This window comes from Lissotriton vulgaris, chromosome 12 (genome assembly GCF_964263255.1).
Source record: "Lissotriton vulgaris chromosome 12, aLisVul1.2, whole genome shotgun sequence".
In the NCBI taxonomy this organism is placed as follows: Eukaryota; Metazoa; Chordata; class Amphibia; order Caudata; family Salamandridae; genus Lissotriton; species Lissotriton vulgaris.
Window position 1 is genome coordinate 795,094,010 of NC_141700.1, and position 19,818 is coordinate 795,113,827.

At 50.0% G+C, this 19,818-nt stretch overlaps 1 protein-coding gene across 1 annotated transcript in view; it reads left to right on the top strand.

Moving 5' to 3' along the window:
* Positions 1 to 686: 686 nt before the first annotated feature.
* The window catches only part of FBXO24 (F-box protein 24), a 142,601-nt gene continuing 123,469 nt past the window's right edge, over positions 687 to 19,818 (top strand). Inside the window, exon 1 of the mRNA XM_086945721.1 lies at positions 687 to 776. Within this exon, the coding sequence (XP_086801847.1) occupies positions 687 to 776 (90 nt within the window). The remainder of the gene's footprint in view (positions 777 to 19,818) is intronic.

Below are 19,818 nucleotides of genomic sequence, written 5' to 3' on the forward strand. Positions count from 1 at the left end.
GACACCAGGACTGGTGCTGAAGGAGCTGCCTTCCCTCTGGCAGACGGCTCGTCCTAAGTGGGTGTAATGCCGGGTCTTTTAAAGATCTAAGAATTAGATCTATCAGGCCTTGAATAATGGAACTCAGTATTGAATTGTGTTGCTCCATGGTCCTCACCCTACTTTGCATCAAAGACCTGGAGAAAAGCTCCGAACATCATTTTAGTGTCTATTCTGCCACAGGTTTGTGCACAAAAATGCAAGGGTTTTGCTTGCTTCAGGATACACTATAAAGCATTATGCATGGTTTCTGATTAAGAAGGGATATATGTGTGTCTGATGTTTGTTTCTATGTGTGAAGCTGTTTTTAAAAGAAGCCCCATAGACAGACAGCTCTCCGCGAGGGACCCAAGGCCAGCTACAGCCACATTCATTTGGTGTCTACAGCTGGAACCTTCTGTTACCAGGGCACTGCTCGGTGGTGTTCTGGAAGGTGGAATAGTCTGGATAATGGAAGATGTTCTTCTGTAGCTGGAGTGCTGCCCACCTCAGGGTGACATTGACTGACAAGAAGATAGGCTTGTCTTTTGAAAGTACTTTGGTGGACATATGAAGAGTCCGGTTAGCGGCATCACTTGAAAGCAGGAGGCCATGTGGCCGCACAGTCCAAGGAAGGATCTTGCAGGAAGCTTGGCACCTGCCTGAAGATGAGATCAGGCTGCAGTGATGGGAGAAGGAACCTCTCTGCTGGTGGCAAGGCCATGGCCATGGTGGTGCCCAAGTGCGTCTTAACCAAGGTGAGCTTGCAAATGAGTAAAAAGCAACATGGGTCTTGTTACTTGGACACCGCCCATTGGAAATCTTGGGTCAAGAGCAGATTGAAGGACCATTTCCTTTGGGGCATAGGTGTATGCCCCATCGGTGGGTGAGTCCGCAAGCAAGGATGTACATTCATAACCCTGTATGTATGGCCTGACTGCTATCTGTACAGTGCTCTGACACCCTGGTGGGTCGTGTTCGTGCTCTATAAAACACCTCAAATAAATAAATACATTACCTGGTTGGATAATTCACCACCTTTGAGCCATGCAATTCTGAACCCATTGAGAATTAAGTCAGGTCAGTGGCATTTAAACTGGTGACAGCAGCCAATCTAAACAATCTGCAGGACTTACACAGTGTGACCTGTCTCAGCAGTGGAAGTGGCCTCTTCGATGTGGCTGCCTGTATGTGGACTTTGTACAACAGTTCAGAAGCACTGAGAGAGGCAAAATTCAGCTTCTGCTGTCCACTCACATGGGCCACTAAGAATGGGGCAGTGGTGGGAGTGGGCCAGTGTGGGAAGCAGGATGAGGCTTATCAGAGACAGAGAGGTCTGGCTTATCCAATAGGTGGTGTGAGGGGGTTTGTCTGATGCTGTGCGGGAAGGATGGGTCAGAGGCAGTGTGGGACAGGCGGGTAAGAGACAGGTTGTGTGAAAGAGTTGGGAAAAGACTGAGTGGGACAATACAATTTTACAAATAAAAATCAAGCATTGACAAAGCCAAAAAGCTGGCAACCAACTACAGAGATACTCACGTTGCCAAGGCTTGTTTTGTCTTGACAAGAGTGGTAGAAAAATGGGTCTCGTGAAAAACAGGCGTGCAAGATGGTGTTCAGAAAATGACCTAATTATGAGCGCTCTTTCCTTGGCAAAGTCCTCACACAGAGACGGTATGGCGTGGGACGTACACAGCGAGTGTTCCCCGTTCACTATCTGTGTTGCTTCTCCGCACCGCGGGGCATATTTATCGTTATTTCAAGCAGCGCAGCCGGCCACTGTGCCGTGATGTGTAAAAGGTAAAGGGCACTGTATTTATATGGTGCATTCCTCTATATTGCTTGGACTGGCGCCCTTTTGGCTACCTACAGCCAGCTCAGGCACGCGTGCACCGCGGTGCAAGAGTGCCAATGTTGTATCAGGATTGTTTTGTGCAGGAAGGGACTCCTGCCTGCACAAAAACAATCCTCTGAGGGATTGTCCTTTTTCTATGTGTGCTGCAGAATGCAGAAGAGCAACACAACACGGGTATTTGCACTGCGCTGCGTTACTCTGGATCTATCAAGCCATGCGCGGTCACGCAAGACGTGAAGCAAGGGTGAGGCAACTGCTGTTGTAAATATGCCCCTGAATCTCCATGGGGAGCCAAGCTCAGCCAGGCACACACTCAGTGCACCAGCTGGGACGCAGAATCCGGTCAGACCAGAAACAACACTGGCGGTTATGTCTTCACTCGAAGCCCTGGTGAAATGCAGTGGAAGACAGCAGACTTTCCAAACTCTCAAGTTGTGCGCTTCTTCTTAAGCCCTTTGGCGTGTCGGACGGACAGGCTCATTTCAGTTTCACTTTCTACGTGCTCAGGGGGCTATCTCAGCCCCCGAGCATGTAGAAAGATGGGAGAGGTATCACTGGAAAGGGGAACATCTCCCCTTTCCAATGGTACCCCTCCCTAGTGGATCCCTGGTTGGGGATCACCCAAAGGAGGACAATCCCCAAGCAGGGATCCACCCATTAGACACAAGGGAGGGGGGAGGTGCCCCTTGGGAAAGGCCCTTTGCCCCCCAAAAATAATTGATGGAAAGTCAGTCTTTCTGTCCCCCCTGAGGGTTAGAGGGAGGCAGTAGCCTCAAATCTTTCCCCCTAGACGCACAGAAAGCCCACTAGCAGCCAGGGATTGTTTTTTTAAATATTTTATTTAGGGATGGGGCGGCCCAAGATGGGCATGCCAGTGTCCCCATCACCTGCACTATTTTAAGTCTTTCTGCCCCCCCCCCCCGGAGGCAGATGGGGGCAATAGACCCCTGATCTGTCCTCTCAGGGGGGCAGAAAGCCGGCAAGGATTACTTTTTCTTATCTTATTTAGGAGTGATGCTGCCTGACATGGGCATGCCAATGCCCCCTCCCCCACAATATTTTACATTCTTTCTGCACCCCCATGGGAGGCAGATGGGGGCAATAGCCCCTGATCTGCCCTTTGGAGAGCAGAAAGCCCTCTAGATGCCAGGGTTTATTTAGCTTATTTTATTTTGGGGCGGGTGCTGCCCGAGATGGGCATACCAATGCCCCCATCCCCACAAAATTCCACAGTCTTTCTGCCCCCCTGGGAGGCAGATAGGGGCAGTAGCCCCTGATCTGCCCACCCTGGGGGCAGTAAGCATACTAGGCACCAGGTATTTTTTTACGTTTATATGGGTGGGGGTTGCCCAAAATGGGCATGTCAATTCCCTCACCACCGCAAAAAAGTCAGTCTTTCTGACCCCCACGAACAGATGGGGCATTAGCCTCCAGTGTGCTCCCCCCACCCTGGGGGTCAGAAAGCACACGAGGCATCAGGGATTTGTTTTGTATATAGGGAGGGTGGCTGCCCAAAATGGGCTGGCCAATGCCCCCACCCTGTCCCCAAAATCACACAGTCTTTCTGCCCCCCCAGGAGGCAGATGGGGGCAATAGCCACTGATCTGCCCCGTGTCAGAAAGCCCACTAGGCACCAAGGATTGTTTTATTGTTTGTACGTAGAGGTGGGTCTGCCCAAAATGGGCATGCCAATGCCTCCACCCTCTGAAAAAAATTGCCACAGCCTTTCTCACTCCCTGGATGGGGCCAATAGTCCGTAAGCTGCCCCCCGGGGGTGGGGGGGAGAAAGCCCACTACGCACCAGGGATTTTGTTTTTTTATGAGTAGGGGTGGGGGCTGCAGAGAATGGGCATGCTAATGCCCCCACTGCCAAAAAAGGCTTTCTGCCCCTCTGAAGGCAGATCAGGGCAATCACCCCTTATCCGCCAACATGCGGGTGGCAGAAAGCCCACTAGGCTCCAGGGATATGTTTATTGGCACGCCAGTGGTAAACCCCAAAGGCAAGGGCCGCTCCCTTTTTTTTCGGCACATATTTTGGCTGTTTCAGTGATATTTTAATTCTCATCTGCACCCAAGCAGGGGCAGAAAACCACAAGAAACCTCGGAGAGTTTGTGTGTGTGCTTATTTATTATTATTTATTTATTTTAGGAGTTTACATAGCGCTGGCTGGACCCAGGGGTATCAGAGCGCTTTACAGCATATACAATTTTGTGCACATACACAGTACAGGAAATTGGGAGAGCATGAGGAATTGCGACAGGTAGGGCACATGCACCTAAGCGAAGGGGCAAAGGGGAGGAGGGAGCAAGACTAACCAGACGCTCATACGAGCGTATTCATTGTTCAATTAGCAGAGAGTTTTCTTGATCTGAATCAGTGTCATCGATCTCAAAGTTAAGGTAAGGTGAAGCGTCAGCCAAGGAACTTCCTTGGCTCTATCAGTTCGTTAGAGAGCGGTCGAGGAAGAGGGCTTTGAGTAGTGTCTTGAATTCTGGAAACGAGGGAGTTGTTCTGATGTGGGGAGGGTGGAGTTCCGTATTTTTGGTGCGTTTACAGCAAATGATTTGTTTGCGGTTTTGTGCTTGCGAGTTTTTAGCGGGCTGAGTAGTAGAGAGTTAGAGTTCCTGAGGTTTCCGGACTGGCCGGCCCTTTTAAGTGTGCCGGCCAGTTATTCCGGTTTGCCTGTGTGCAGAGCTTTGTGAGTGAGGCAGGCTGTTCTAAAGCTGGCTCACAACTCAACTGGGAGCCATTTAAGTTCTCTGAGAGCAGGAGAGATGTGTTCGAATTTCTTAGTTCCCGTAACCATTCTGGCAGCTGCATTGAAGGTTGTCTTCAGGGGGGCGAGGTTAGATTTTCCCGTCCCAGTCAGGGAAGCGATCCCGTAGTCTATTCTGGAGAGCACCAGTGCTTGGGTGGCTTGTTGAAGGTCCTGGGTGGGAGGAAGGGTTTTATTTTGTATAGTAGTTTCAGATTGAAAAAGGCACTTTTAGCGGATCTTGTAATGTGTTTCTTCATGTCCAGTTTCGAGTCGAGGGTGATCTCTAGAGATTTTACAGAATTCGCTAAGGTGAGGTTACCATTGAGGGGGTCAATGGCTTTGAGTCATTCTTCGATTTGGGGGTTTTCGTCTTTGTTGGAGATGAGGAGTATTTCCGTTTTCTCTTGGTTGAGTTTCAGGCGATTGTTTGTTTGTGAGCCAGTGTTGAACCTCCTTGAACATGGTGTTAAGTCTCTGGATGTCATCAATTGAAGTGGTTTCCAGATAGAGCTGCTGTCGGCTGCTTATAAGTGAAAGGGGATGTTGGATTTCCTGAGTAGAGAGGTGAGGGGTTCAATGTAAATGTTGAAAAGTTGAGGGGGGAGCACTGACTTTTGTGGAACGCCCCTAGTGACAGGGTGGAGGTCGGACTCAAAGTTTTTAATTTTTATTCTTTGTGAACGGTTGTGGAGAAAGGAAGAGAACCAGTTGAGGACCTTCTCCTGAAGACCGGCCCTTTCTTGTAAAACCTTGATGAGAAATTTGTGGTCAACTGTATCAGATGCGGCCGATAAATCTAGGAGGATGAGAAGGCAGCATTGATATGAGTCAAGTGACTTGAGTAGATCGTCTATGACATCGAGGAATGCGGATTCGGTGCTGCAGCCTTTTCTAAAGCCTGATTGATGGGGATCTTGGAGATTGATGTTATCCAAGTGTTGGGTCAACTGAGGGTGTACACATCTTTCCAAGATCTTGGACAAAAGAGGTAGGTTCGATACAGGTCTGAAGTTATTCAGATCCTCAGTGTCTAGCCCTGGTTTTTTTCATCAGTGGCGTGACTTGGCCTACTTTGAGGCATTCAGGTAGGATTCCAGAGCTGTTAATGATCCTGCACCATAGCGGGGCTAGAACAAGCTTCAGGTCTTTGGTCAGGTGAGGGGGAAGCTGATCCAGGGCGTGGGATGAGGGTTTGGCGTTGGAGATTAGTTTGACTATCTCTGCTTCCCGGATGGGAATGAAGGAGGACCAGGGCTATGGGGGGTTCAAGGAGGTGCTAACAGGAGTTTTGGTCGATTTGATCTCGGTGGAGGGGATGAGATTTGAGCCAAGTGAGAGATCTCTCTTGGCGATTTTGTCATTGAAAAAGATGGCGAAGTTGTCGTAACGTTCTTTGGATGCCTTAGTGGAGGGGGTATAGGCTTAGAGGTTTGCTTCCTGATGATATTGAAAAGCTCTTCGGGGCGTTTTTTTGCAGTATCTAGCGCAGAGCAGAAGAAAGCTGTCTTTGTGTTCTTAATGTGCTTTTTGTACATCCTGCGTGCTACTTGAAGTTGATCACGATGGAGGGCAGAGGGATTGTTCCTCCAGATTCTTTCCGTGGCTTTTAGCTGTCTTCTTTCCTCATTGATGTCAGAGGAGAACCATGATCTGGAAGGAATGTTCCTGGATTTTTTTTGTTTCATGGGGGCAAGGTGATCCAGGGTGCGTGTCAAATCGGAGTTGTAGAGAGAGGTGAGTTCAGTAGTTGAGAGATGGTCAGTGGTGTTGGGGGGAGCCAGCTAATTATTTCTTCTAGGTCAGCTCGAGGGATCTGGGCTGTGTTCCTGACCCATTTTTGGGGGTCTTGTTTGAGGATTAGATTGGACAAGATCGAGCGGTCGATGTGAAAAAGAACTATGTGGTGGTCGGACCAGTCAACGGGGAGGATGTGGTCGATGGAGATTGTATTGCTTTCGGCTATAATTGCGTCGAGGATTGCTCCTCTATGATGAGTTTCTTCTGAGCAGTGTTGGGTCAGATTGTTTTCTAGTAATAGGTTGTTTAGGGTTTGAATGAGCGAGTTTTTTACTTCGTTCCATCTTAGATTGAGGTCGCCCAGAAATATGTTGTGACAGTTGCCGAGTGCGCAATGGGCAATCAGGTCGGCAAGGTAAACCCCAAATTCTGAGGAGTTGCCTTAGGGGTGGTATAGAAGGTGGCCTGGTATCATGTGTTTTGATGATGACTGAGAGACATTCAAAGGAGCTCTACAGACAAGAGGAGGTTTCTGTGATGGAGATGTTGTTCTTGTGGATGATTGCTTTGCCCCCACCTCTTTTCACTTGCCTGTCTTTGTTGATCATTGCGAATCCGAGAGGCACCAGCATGTCCATGCTGGGGTAGGAGAGATTATTGAGCCAGGTCGCCGTTAAGAAAGCTATGTCTATATCATGGGAGAGGATGGCTTCTGCTAGTTCGGTTGCATGTTTAGAGGCTGATCTGCAGTTAAGGAGCATGCAGTTGATGGGGGGGGGGCCATCTTTGCTCCTTTTCTCAGTGGCTTGGGGTCTAGGTAGGAAGGCTAAGTGGGCTGGGGGTCTGGGAATCTCGAAGGGGGTGTTCACTTCTAAATCCCGCAATTATTTGGATTTGGGGGGAGGAATTCACCGGGGGTTCGTAGTATGAGGCTAGTTGAGCCTCGTCCTGAGGGGAAAGTGCGGTTGATGCTCTTCTGGCCCTTTCGTAACAATTATCATTCCCTTTTCTGTTGGACCAGGGTCGGGGTCTGGGGGGACCATGAGGCTCACTAGGGGATGGAACCTTGCCTTGATTGGGTTGGGTGAGACTAGATAGCTCAGTGGGTGGCTGTGTCGGCTTTCGGAACAAGGTCAGTTTGGATAGAGTTTCGTTCAGGCCTCAGATCAGGATTTCGAGCTGAGTTTCTAGGAGGATGAGGCATTGGGTCAAGTTATCCAAGGAGGGAGGGACGGTGTCTGGGGCAGCGATGTCCTTGGGTGAGGGGGGAGGGTCCGATGAGGGAGGGAGGGTGTCTGGGGTAGCATTGCCCTTTGAGCAGGGGGTGGATCCCTGTCGAGATGGTTGTTAAAGGAGGGGTGTATGGCCCGGTCCTGATGATTATTGGGGGAGGGGCTGCTTGGTTTGATTAAGGGAGGGCTCATGGGCAGAGAGGGTACTGCCCCATGACAGGCATCGGTTCTCGTGTGGCATGAGGACAGGGGGGCTATGGGGGGGTTGAGCTAGAGGGTAATTCTCGATCCTGGAAGTCAGTAGGGGAAGGGAGGGGGGCAGGGGTGGGCAGGTCATATGCCAAAGGGGGAGAGATCGTTATTTGGGAGTACAGAGTTACAGTAGGAGTCTCGAGATGGTGGGAAGGGGGATCTTGAGGCGGATGAGAGAGGGGTCCGGTGCCTCCCCTGTCGTGAAAGGGTCTCTGGGGAGAGGGATGAAGTCGGTCCTGATCGTGAGGTGTACCCGGGAGCCTCTTTTAAAGAGAGGAAGAGGGAGTCAAAGACTTCAAGGTGAGCGCTCTTAGCCTGTATCAGGACTGTGCCATTAACGAAGATGGTTAAGGAAATATTGCCGCTCAACGACTGGTGATTCGGGAGAGAGTGTGGGATGTAGTGGTGGTTTTGGAGATGATGAGGTGTGTGTTAAGAATGATGGTCCAGTTGTCGGGCCTTTCAGTGTGGAAAATGAAGTCCATTTTTATCTGCTCTCTACAGGAGCAATGGTAAGTGTCTACAAATAGCGTCTCGGGATGTTGTTTGAGGAATCTATGTTTGAAGAGTTTCTTCGCTTTACTGGAGAGGTTGGGGGTAAAGGTGATGGCGAAGGAGTTCAGCCCATGGGGACCCAGATAGTTTGGTATTTGTGGGGTGGAAGCCAATTGCATATCCGGTGGCATTTTTCTGTGTTGTGAGGGAGGCGGGTTCTCTCCAATGTGAAATAGGATGGAATGTTGTGTAGAGGAGAGAGTGTAGTCAGGTCAGGAGGGGAAGGGGGAGTTGAGGAGACAGGGGGCTTGCTTCTCGGGAGGAGGGGAGCAGAGGGGAAGGGGGCGTTCTGAGTGGGGTTTCTCTGGGTCCGGGTGAGGCAGTTGGAGTTGGCCTGATCTCCTGGTAAGGGGGTGGTGTCGATAGAGGAATTCTCTAGGTGACAGGGATATTTCTGTCTAGCTGTGTTGACGGATCAGAGACTTAAGTCCGGGTAGGTATAGAGAGGGCGCGTATGTTACCCAATGGGACCACGGCTACGTTGGAGGGGCGTTGAATCAAGTCTTTCTTGTGGCCGGTCCTTTGTTGGACCCAGGTAGCCCGTTAAGGACCATTGACCCTGACTATGCTGACCTTGGGTCCTAGTTGCGGATGTCAGAGATATCGAGGCTGATGAAGGTCTTGTTGTGGCCTTATCAATAGTCATTTTCAGTGTTGGTTCTGGGAATGGTGGCCATTCCTAGGTCAGGCATCTTGTGCTTCTGACGTGTTGAGTCCTGGGGCTCCTCTTCCATCTCAGGGTGATCTGTATCCTTCAAGGGTCTCGGGTATAAACTGGAGTTTGGTAGACGGTCTGTGTGTACTGACTTTTGGCTGGCATTTTGCTGGTGGTGGGTGTGGATCTGCTTTTGGCTAATAGTATGGGTGGACTCGTGCTTGATGACGGTCTATGTAGATTGGTGCTTGCCTGGGGGTATGCATGGAGTGGTGCTTGGCTGGCGGTGTATGTGGATGGTGCTTGCCTGGGGGTGTGCATGGAGTGGTGCTTGGCTGGCGGTGTATGTGGATGGTGCTTGCCTGGGGTGTGCATGGAGTGGTGCTTGGCTGGCGGTGTATGTGGATGGTGCTTGGCTGGTTGTGTGCATGGATGGTGCTTGGCTGCAGGGCCGGACTGGCCATAGTGGGCACCGGGCATTTGGCTAGTGGGCTGGAGGGGTGGGAGCTGGTTTTCTGGCCATGGGGGCAGTTTTGCCACTAGATGCCAGTTTTGCAGCAGTGCTGCAATATCGGACCCTAGTAAAAAAGAAAAACGGGAGCTGTGCTTTTTATCAGCACCCCCCTCCCCAACCCCCACTCAGGGATGTTCTAGGAGCAATCTGCCAGGGCTGGTTGCTGTTCCCAGTCTGGCTCTGCTTGGCTCGCGATGTGGGGGAATGGCGCTGGGCTGGCAGAGTGCGTGGATGGCGCTGGGCTGGCGGTGTGCATGGATATTCCTTGGCTGACTGTGTGCATTGATAGAATTTGGCTGGCTGTGTGTGTGGATGCGCTTGGCTGTTGGTGTGCCTTGATGGCGCTTGGCTGGTGGTGTACATTGATGGCGCTTGACTGGTGGTGTGTTTAAATGGTGCTTGGCTGACGGTCTGCATGGATGGTGCTTGGCTGGTGGTGAGCGTGGATGGTGGTGTGTGTGGATGGTGCTTGGCTGACGGTCTGCATGGATGGCGCTTGGCTGGTGGTGAGCGTGGATGGTGGTGTGTGTGGATGGTGCTTGGCTGATGGTGGGTGTGGATGGCGCTTGGCTGGCGGTGGGTGTGGATGGTGCTGAGCTGGTGGTATGTGTAGATGGTTGTGTGCGTGTACGGACTCTTGGCTGGCGGTGTGGCTTGCTTGGATCTCCTATTGTTTTCTTAACCAGAATCCCATGAAAACCTCAAATTTATTTACAAAGTCACATTCTCTTCACACTTCTGTTTGGGTGAGTTGTAGGATCACTACAAGAGTACAGGGCAGCCATGAGAACGTATAAAGTGGCACGCAATGCCACCAAAGCGGCCTACCTTGAAAATAGGATAAAATCATCAGCCAATTCTTCAAGGGAAACCTATAAAATTCTCAAAGAGCTGCTCAAAGTTCCAGTATCTCCAGAACCCTCAGAGGGGAGTACGGACCGCTGTAACCTTCTGGCCCAGTACTTTGACCAGAAAATTCAAAACATCATAGCCGGCCTCCCCTTGCCCCGTCAGAGCCCGCCCTTAGGGGAGAGCTGCCTGGCCACTGATAGAGCCGTGCTGGACAAGTTTGCCCCGATCACTAGGGAAGCTTTCTGTAAAGAGCTGGCCGCGCAAAAAAGTGGCTCTCCGACGGATCCCATGCCTATGTACATTCTAAAGCAGTTTACGGATGTCATAGCGGGTCCGGCAGTAGATCTACTCAACGCTTCCTTTGCCGCCGCCAAGGTCCCCCCCCCCAGTTGGAAGCAGGCTATATTAAAAGCCCTGCTAAAAAAAAGCGGGGCTTGACCCCGCCGATTTGTCCAACTTTCGGCCAATCTCCTTACTGCCAGGGATGGGAAAGATTGCTGAGAAATGGGTTAACCGGCAACTCTCGTCCTTTTTGGAATCCAACGAGTTGTTACGGCACACCCAGACTGGCTTTCGGCCCGGTCAGGGCACTGACTCGGCACTGATCACCATGGTAGAAGAGGGCAGGTGCATCTTAGATTCAGGAGGATCAGCAGCTCTGGTCCTCCTGGATCTGAGCGCGGCATTTGACACGGTGGATCACAAGATCTTGATCCACCGGTTGGAGGAGCTGGGAGTAAGAGGCCTGGCGCTCACCTGGCTAACGTCATTCTTGAGTGATCGAACATATCAAGTGTGCGAGGGCAACAATAGATCAGTGCCCACCCCCCTTCAGTGTGGTGTCCCGCAGGGCTCATCACTGAGCCCTACGCTTTTTAACGTCTACATGGCCCCACTGGAGGGGGAGGTCGCACCCTTTGGAGTGAAACTCGGAACGTACGCGGATGACACCCAATTGATTGTTTCGCTCTCGCTCGCAGAAAACCATGGTGAGAAGTTTGCCGCCTGCCTTACCAACATCATGGCATGGATGGCCGACTCAAGACTCAAGCTTAATGCCTCCAAAACCGAGGTGATGTTGCTGGGAAATCTCTGCACCTCCCTTCCCAAATGTATGTGGCCGGCCTGCTTAGGAGATCCTCCGACCCCGAAGGGATCCATAAAAAGTCTTGGCGTCTGGCTTGAACCGGAGCTGTCGATGCACACTCAGGCGAAAAAAAACGCAGGGTGTTGCTATGGGCTGCTCCGCTCAATACGGAAAGTTATGCCCTTACTCCCACTAGACTCCAGGAAATTGCTGGTACAGGGCCTTATTCTGTCAAGACTGGATTATAACAACGCCCTTTTCCTGGCTGCACCGGAATACACCCTGAACATGCTCCAGAGGGCACAGAATGCAGCCGCAAGACTGCTGACGAATACACCCAGAAGAACGTCAGCGAAACTGGCCTTGAAAGCACTCCATTGGCTGCCCATAAGAGCGAGAGTGAAATTCAAAGCGCTCTGTACAGTGTTCAGAGTCCTCCAAGGCACAGGCCCTCCGATCCTCAGAGATCTGATCCGCCCTTACAAATCATCACGAACGCTCCGCTCTGGCGAGGAAAACCTGGTAGCTATCCGAGAGCAAAAAGAGCAAGGACCGGAAGACGCCGCTTTTCAATAAATGCGGGTCAGCTATGGAACTCCCTCCCAACATCAATGAGGAAAGAACCTAGCTTGACCAGATTCCGAAAATCTCTGAAAACGTTCCTTTTCCCCCAGAATGACTAACATCTCTGGATGCGGTTCAGAGGTCTGTCTGTGTGTACACGTAGCGCTGGGACGCTCAAGGGCAGCCATGCGCTTTAGAAATTCTTTTTCATTTCATTTCACTGCTCAGGCACAAATTTCCTACTACCCACCATCCCCCCTGGTCTCCCGGGAAAAATGATACCTCACTTGTGTGGGTGCCCAAAGTCAGCCAAAAACGGATAAGCAAGCTGCCCCTTTAGACCCGATTTGGGCCCCACTCAGTCCCTTCCATGTCATAGACACTTGGCCCATCCACACAAGTAAGGTATCATTTTTATCAGGAGATTGAGGGGAACACTGTGTGGTAGGAAACATGTGCCCTGCAGTGATCCCACAACTTTCCCACACAGATATTGGAGGAAAATTTGACTTTTTTCGCTAAATTTGAGCTTTGCAGCAGAATATTGACTCCCACGGGTGTCGAGTTTTTAGGAATGTCTGGGTTGTTTAGGTTCCCCTAGATCTCTGCAAACCCAGGACCAAAAACACAGGTGCCCACCTATCAATCACATAACAACCTGGTTTATCAAGGGGGTCACCAGCGTTTATGTTCCTGGGCTCAGCTGCCATTTCGGGAAACCTACCAAACCCACAAATTTCAGAAAACTAGACACCCTGGGTAGTCCAGGGAGGTATGGGTTGCATAGATCCTCCAACTATCTTTACCTATAATCCCCTGTAAACTTCCAATTAGGCCAAAAAAAACACTTTTTTCTTACATTTGTGTGTGGGAATGTTGTGGGATTACCGGGCTGACATAAGTTTCCTACCATACATCATTCCCCCAGGTCTCCTGATAAAAATGGTACCATACTTGTGTGGGTGGGCCAAATAACCATGACAGGCAAGGGCCCAAAACACATTGTGGAGACATTAAAATTACCTATCACAAAACAACATGGTTTTGCAAGGGGGGGGGCACCTGGGTTTTCCGCCTTGGCTTGGCAGCCACCTAGGGAAACGTATCAAACTCACACATTTCTGAAAACTAGGCACCCTGGGGAGTCCATGGAGGTATGGGTTGTGTGGATCCCGCAACGTTTTCCTACCCAGAATCCTGTGAAAACCTCAAATTTTTGTGTGGGATCACGGTTCCGGCACTAATTTCCTACCACTCAGCAATCCCCTCAGTCTCCCGAGTAAAATGATACCTCCCTTGTCTGGGTGTGCCAAGGGCCTCTGACTGGAAAGGCCAAAAACATAGGGAATAAGGATATAGCACAGCGAATTCTAAGCGCTACATTTTTAAAAAAAGTTTATAGTCGATTCTGCATTGGACAGCCACACAAGTGTGCCGGCACGGTGGCCCCAAGGTTGCTGGCCATGACTTGCCCCCCGTAAGAACTTCAAAGTACAAGTATATATTCCAGGAGGAGCACAACAAACTGCCACATGCCCACTAGATCAGTAGTGGATTACCAAGGGTGGGTTTAGTGCAGAATGGGGACTCAGTGGGTCTAGCCCCACAAGAGTAGGATATCACGAGGGTCCCTAAATTGTACCTTAAATTGAATTACATTGTATTTAGTACTGTGTGTGACTTTCTTTTTCTTAAAAGAGAAGCACTAGGCTGGACATAAAAGCTGGTTTTCTGTTAGTTTACTTTTGAGTTCTGAGCTTGTGCACCCCCACACTAGCCCTCTGATCACATGTGACCGCAAGCCCTCTCTACCCTGAGAGTCATGGACGGAAAGGGCTGCACTTGGCCCAGATTGCAGAGCCATAGTAGGGTGGACGTCAGGACACCCTCAATCAACATGGCTGCCCCCGCCTGCCCTGTGGTCCATTGAGAGGGGCGCGACAGATGCTCTGTCTCTCTGGAGCGCAGGGTTCAGAAGGTCCGGCACACCATGGGTCCCTGGAGGGGCCAGTGTCCTTCTGAGTCGGTGCAGCTTTCTGCAGATGCCGACGCCTCGCACCAGATGTGTCTCTGCCTCAACAGAGCTCCTTCCGGATGGGAATGCAAGATAAGTCTCCATGAGTGGAGGCAGGGAGAGGCAAACCTTTCAGGGTCATGAGCAAACAGGAATAGAAACATCGAAAAAAGGACCATTCATTGAGGAAGGACCACCCCTCACTCTCTGAGTACCCCAAACACCACCCTGGGAGGATGGGGAAATGGACGCAGGAGATAATATACACAAGCAAGTGAAAGAGGCCCCATGCTCGGGTTCTGCCTCCACCAGAGAAGGCTGCAGGATGGACCCCTTGATAAACCAGGTGGTCCATGGAGAGGAGGCCTCATCCTGCGGAAGATGACCCTGTCTCAGGGATCACCTTGACCAGCAGTCCTCACTAAACTAAAGGTTTAACCGGTAAAGGTAGAAGTGAAGACCTGCTGGGTAACATTCTGGTTGCAAAAGATAGGTGGCCTGGACTCAGATTCTGCACTTGAGGGGAAGAGAACAGAAGCCTGCCCATCAGATGAAAGGTGTTGCAACCGCCACCAAGTCTCAGTCCTGGGGAGAGTCCAATGCCAGGCTCAGAAGAGGATCACTCTCAAAGCACGGGAACCTCTGTATGAGCCCCCCCTGGCGGGCGACCTGGGAAATACTGCTTGTTTCTGTTCGGCTGGTAGAGTCGAATTGGAAGCCCGGGTGTCAGTATCTTGAACCCTCTTAACAGGGAGGAAGGTGACCTGTGCAAATGCAATTACAACTCCGGCTCCTAAATAAGAATGGGCGAATTTTGCGAATCTGGCGTTCGCGAATTTGCGTATTTGCGAACTCGCAATCCGCAAAATCCGTGAATTCTCGCGAATTTGCAGATTTTTTTGTTTTTATAGTGTTCTCAAGGGTTTCTGCCAGTTCGCGAGGATTTTGTACCAGTTCGCAATTGCGAACTTACTTGTCGACACGCAACGGTCACGACTATGTTGTTTCTACGTCTGGTTCATCATCACAGGTTCACAGCACCCTCTGTTTCAACACTGCCACCCTCTGTTTCACCCATGCCACCCTCTGGTACATCAATGCCACCCTCTGGTTCATCATCATCACTGTAGATTATGGAGGGAAAAAGCAAGCACACCTGCCCTGCTTCAACTGACATGAATTAATTTGGGGTTGATTTATTAATGTGTCACTGTTTTAAAATTCCAGTCTGGTACCTGCTTCCTTATCTGTAATTTGCTTTCTGTTGCAGTGCAATTTTTTTTCTCCAGGACCTTTGTGGCCTACTTGTAGCTATTCTATGATCCGGCTGTGAGGGTCAGAGCAGGGTCATACAATTGTTGCAACTAGCAACTGAACTCTGGAGGGGCCCCAGTCAGGAAGCAGTACAGGGAATGGTTATTAATGATGAATTTGAACTTTTGCACCTGCTGAGTGCTTTCAGTTTAGCAAAACTCGTTTTTCTGCAGAACAGCAAATGTAATGCCCCAAACAAACTTACTTGTGAAAGTTGATTTCTAATCCAAAAGTGATCCAAAAAAAGTCAAAAGGCCTCAAATCCAAAAAAGGGCAGGCAAATGTCAACCTGAGGAGTTATTCTGATAAAAATCATCATTTTCAGAAGGTCTATGCTGCTTGCTAGTGCATTTCTTGTGCAGAATTGGAAATTTTGTAATTTTGCGAGTGCGAGATTGTTGCTGCCCGCCGCACCTACATGTTCACAATTGCGAACTTACGCCGCACGCCGCAAAATTGTATCACCAAGAAAAAAAATTGCTGCGTGCAAATTTGCGGATTTTCGGTAAATTCGCGAGCGTTCGCGGATCGCGAATTTACCGAAAATCCGCAAAATCAGCGAGCGGAATGGATTTTCCGCCCATGCTTACTCCTAAAGGCCTGCCACCAAAATATCAGATACTCCACGAGGTGTTATGAGGCACAGGAAGGTGCCCGGATGCGTGTTACAGGGCGGAGGGGTTTTAAAGTCAGGACTATTCATTCTTCAGTCATTTGAGGCTTTCTTCTCCCACGGTTTGCGCATCATGGTGCCTTTTCATGCCCTGTGCACGGGTTCAGTATAGTCTTTTAAGCCAGAGTCAATGGGAGGGGGGAATGCATGTTTCAGAAAGAGGAAACAGAATTAATGCAGTATGGGAACATCGATTCAGGGAGGATGAACCAACGAATCAGCGGAGCAAAAAGCAAAACAATTGTAACAGTCAGTTGTGAGTCAGTGGAGTGAATGACATATGATCCAGGAAAGTTTAGTCAGTGACTGGAGTGAATGAAATACCATATAGGAAAGATGAGCCAGTGACTGGAGTGAATGAAATACCATATAGGAAAGATGAGTCAGTGACTGGAGTGAATGAAATACCATATAGGAAAGATGAGTCAGTGGAGCGCAAGAAATACTAACCGAGAAAGATGAACAAGTGAGTAAGTGTGTCAAATGAAATTCTAACCGGAAAAGATGAGTCCGTGTTGCGTATGAAATACTAACCAGGAAAGATAAACCATTAGGTGAAGCGAATTAAATTCTAACCAGGAAAGGTGAACTAGTAAGTGGAGCGATTGAAATAGTAACAGTAAAGATGAGCCAGTGTAGAGAACGAAATACTAACCAGGAAAGATGAGACAGTGAGTGGAGCTAATGAAATACTAACAAGGAAAGTTGAGTTCGTGGAGCAAAGGAAATAGTAACCAAGAAAGATGAGCCAGTGAGTGGAGAGAATGGAATGCCATGTAGGAAAGATGACCAAGTGAGTCAATGGAGCGACTGAAATATAATCTGGGAAAGGTAAGCGGGAAGTATAATCAGTCGAGCGATTGAAATACTAACCAGATAAGATGAACCAGTGATGGGAGCGAATGAAATACTATCTGGAAAAGGTGAGTCGTTGGAGAGAATTTAATACTAACCAGGAAAGAGGAGTCACTGAGTCAATGGAGCGATTGAAATACTAACCAGGAAAGATGAACCAGTGGGTGGAGAGAATGAAATACTAACCAGGAAAGAGGAGCCAGTGGAGCAAAAGAAATACTGTCCAGAAAAGGTGAGCAGTGAGTCAAATGAAATATTAACCAGGAAAGATGAGACAGTGAGTTAGTGGATTGATTGAAATACTAACCAGGATAGATGAACAAGGGTAAAAAAATAAATACTAATAGTAAAAGAGGAGTCAGTGGAGCAAATAAAATACTCAGCAGGAAAGATGCGCCAGTAAGTCAGTGGAGCGAATTAAATCGTAAACCGTAAAGATGAGTCAGTGGAGCCAATCAAACAATCATGGGTTTGTTAAACGCGACTACTCGCCCATAAGGGTCTCAAGGTGCTGGTGGGAGGCGCAGGGTCCTGTCCATCCAGGAGGCGGTCTATCGAAGAGCCATGTTTTGAGGTCCCTCGTGAAGTTGGGGAGTGAGGTCGTCTGTCTGAGGAGGAGTGGGAGGGCGTTCCAGGCTCTGGCCGTGAGGAAGGAGAAGGAGCGGCCTCCCCATCTGGGCTTCCTGGTGAGAGGGACCACGGAGTTGGAGAGCTGGGCTGATCGTAGGGTCCTTTGGGATCCGTGGAAATGTGAGTCGGCTTTTCAGGTATGCTGGTCCGGTGTTGTGGAGGGCTTTGTGTGGGTGGGTGAGAATCTTGAAGGTGATTCTAGCCTCGATGGGAAGGCAGTGGAGTGTACGCAGGTGCTGTGTGATGTGGCAGTGTCTTGGCAGGTTGAGGAATAGTCCGGCGGCAGTGTTCTGGATGTTTTGAAGTTTGCAGGTGAGGTTTTTGTTGATTCCGGCATAGAGTGCCTTGCCCAAGTCAAGTCTGCTGGTGACAAGGGCGTGTGTAATTGTCTTTCTGTGCTGGAGGGGGATCCATTTGAAGGTCTTGCGTAGGAGGCGGAGGGTCTGGAAGCAGGAGGATGCAACAGAGTTGATCTGGTGGTCCATTTTGAGTTCGGATTCCAGGATGATTCCGAGGTTGCGTGCATGGTCCATGGGAGTGGGTGGGCTTCCGAGGGCAGGGGGCCACCAGGTGTCATTCCATGCATCTTGGTGTGGGCCCATGATGAGTACTTCCATTTTGTCTGTGTTGAGGTGTAAATAGCTGCTATTCATCCCTTTTGCATCTGCTTCCATGCCTTCTTGAAAGTTATGTTCGGCTGCGTTGGGTTCCTTGGATAGGGAGAGGATGAGTCGGGTGTCATCTGCGTATGAAACAATGTCGAGTCCATGGGTTCTGATGATGGGGGCGAGCGGAGCCATGTAGATGTTAAACAAAGTGAGGCTGAGGAAAGATCCTTTGGGGACTTCGCAAGTGGTTAGTGTGGGGTCCGAGAGGAAAGGGAGGGAGTCTGGCCCGCTGCGTTCTGCCGGAGAGGAATTAGCGGGTCCAATTGAGGGCCTTGTCCCAGAACCCTGCGTCGTGAAGTCTGCATGTTAGGATGCGGTGAGAGACTGTGTCGAAGGCCGCTGAAAGGTCAAGGAGAATGAGGGCTACTGTCTCTCCTCTGTCCAGGAGGGAGCGGATAATGTCTGTTGCGGCAAGGAGGGCGGTTTCTGTGCTGTGGCTTTTTCTGAAGCCGGATTGGGAGGAGTCAAGGATGTTGTGCTCTTCGATAAAGGTGGCAAGTTGGCTGTTGATGGCTTTCTCAATGACTTTTGCTGGGAATGGGAGCAGGGAGATGGGTCTGTAGTTTTTGAGGTCGGTGGGGTCTGCCAAGGGTTTCTTCAGGAGGGGGTTGATCTCAGCGTGCTTCCAGTCATAGGGGAAGGAGGCGTTCAAGATGGAGCGGTTGATGGTGTGGTGAAGCATGGGGACGATGGTGTCGGCGACTCTGTTGAAGATGTAGTGTGGGCAGGGGTAGGTGGGGGCCCGAAGTGGATTGACTTCATCATCTTCAGTGTGTCTTCGGTGGTGAGGGTTGTCCAGCTGTCAATTGTTGGCTTTGAGGAGAGGAGTTGGCCTAACGGCTAGGGCGGTTGACCTCAAATCTGGGGAACCAGGTTCGAGTCTCAGCAATGACGCTGAACATCCTGTGATTCTCTGCAAATCACTTAATCTCCCCGTGCCTAACAAAAATGAATGTGTCCTCATGTAACGCAACTGGTGCTATGTAAAGCGCTCTGATACCCGATACTGGGTTAAGTTTGCGGTATATAAAACTCTGTAAAAAAAAAAAAAAAGGTGTCAGGGGTGGTTGGTGTGGGTTCTGTGTGTTGGGTATCTTTGTCAGAATTGACGTAAATGTTCTTGATTTTGTGGTGGAAGAAGGTGCTGAGTTGTCGCAGAGGTCTTGTGAGGGAGGGATGTCTGTAGACACGCTGATGGGTTGGGAGAACTCCATCATGATGCTGAAGAGTTCTTTGCTGTTGTGCGCGTGCGTGGAGATTCTGTCTTCGATCGCTTTTTTCTTGTATTCCTGATGAGTTGGTGGTGGGCGTTGGTGGCGGTTCTGAAGTTGTTGTTGGCTTCTGTAAATTTGTAGTTTTCCCAGGCCTTTTCGGGGTGGCGGCATGTGCGTCTGGACTCTCGGAGTCCGGTGTGGAACCAACTGGCTTTCCTGGCATGTTTGTTGTTGTTCTTGAGGGGGGCTAAGGTGTTGGTGCAGTCGTAGATCCATCTGCACAGGTTTTGGGCTGCGGTGTCTGGGTCGTCGTTGTCCGTGATGTTTGGGGTGCAGTTGCCAAGTGTGGTGGTGAGCTGGTCATCTGTGA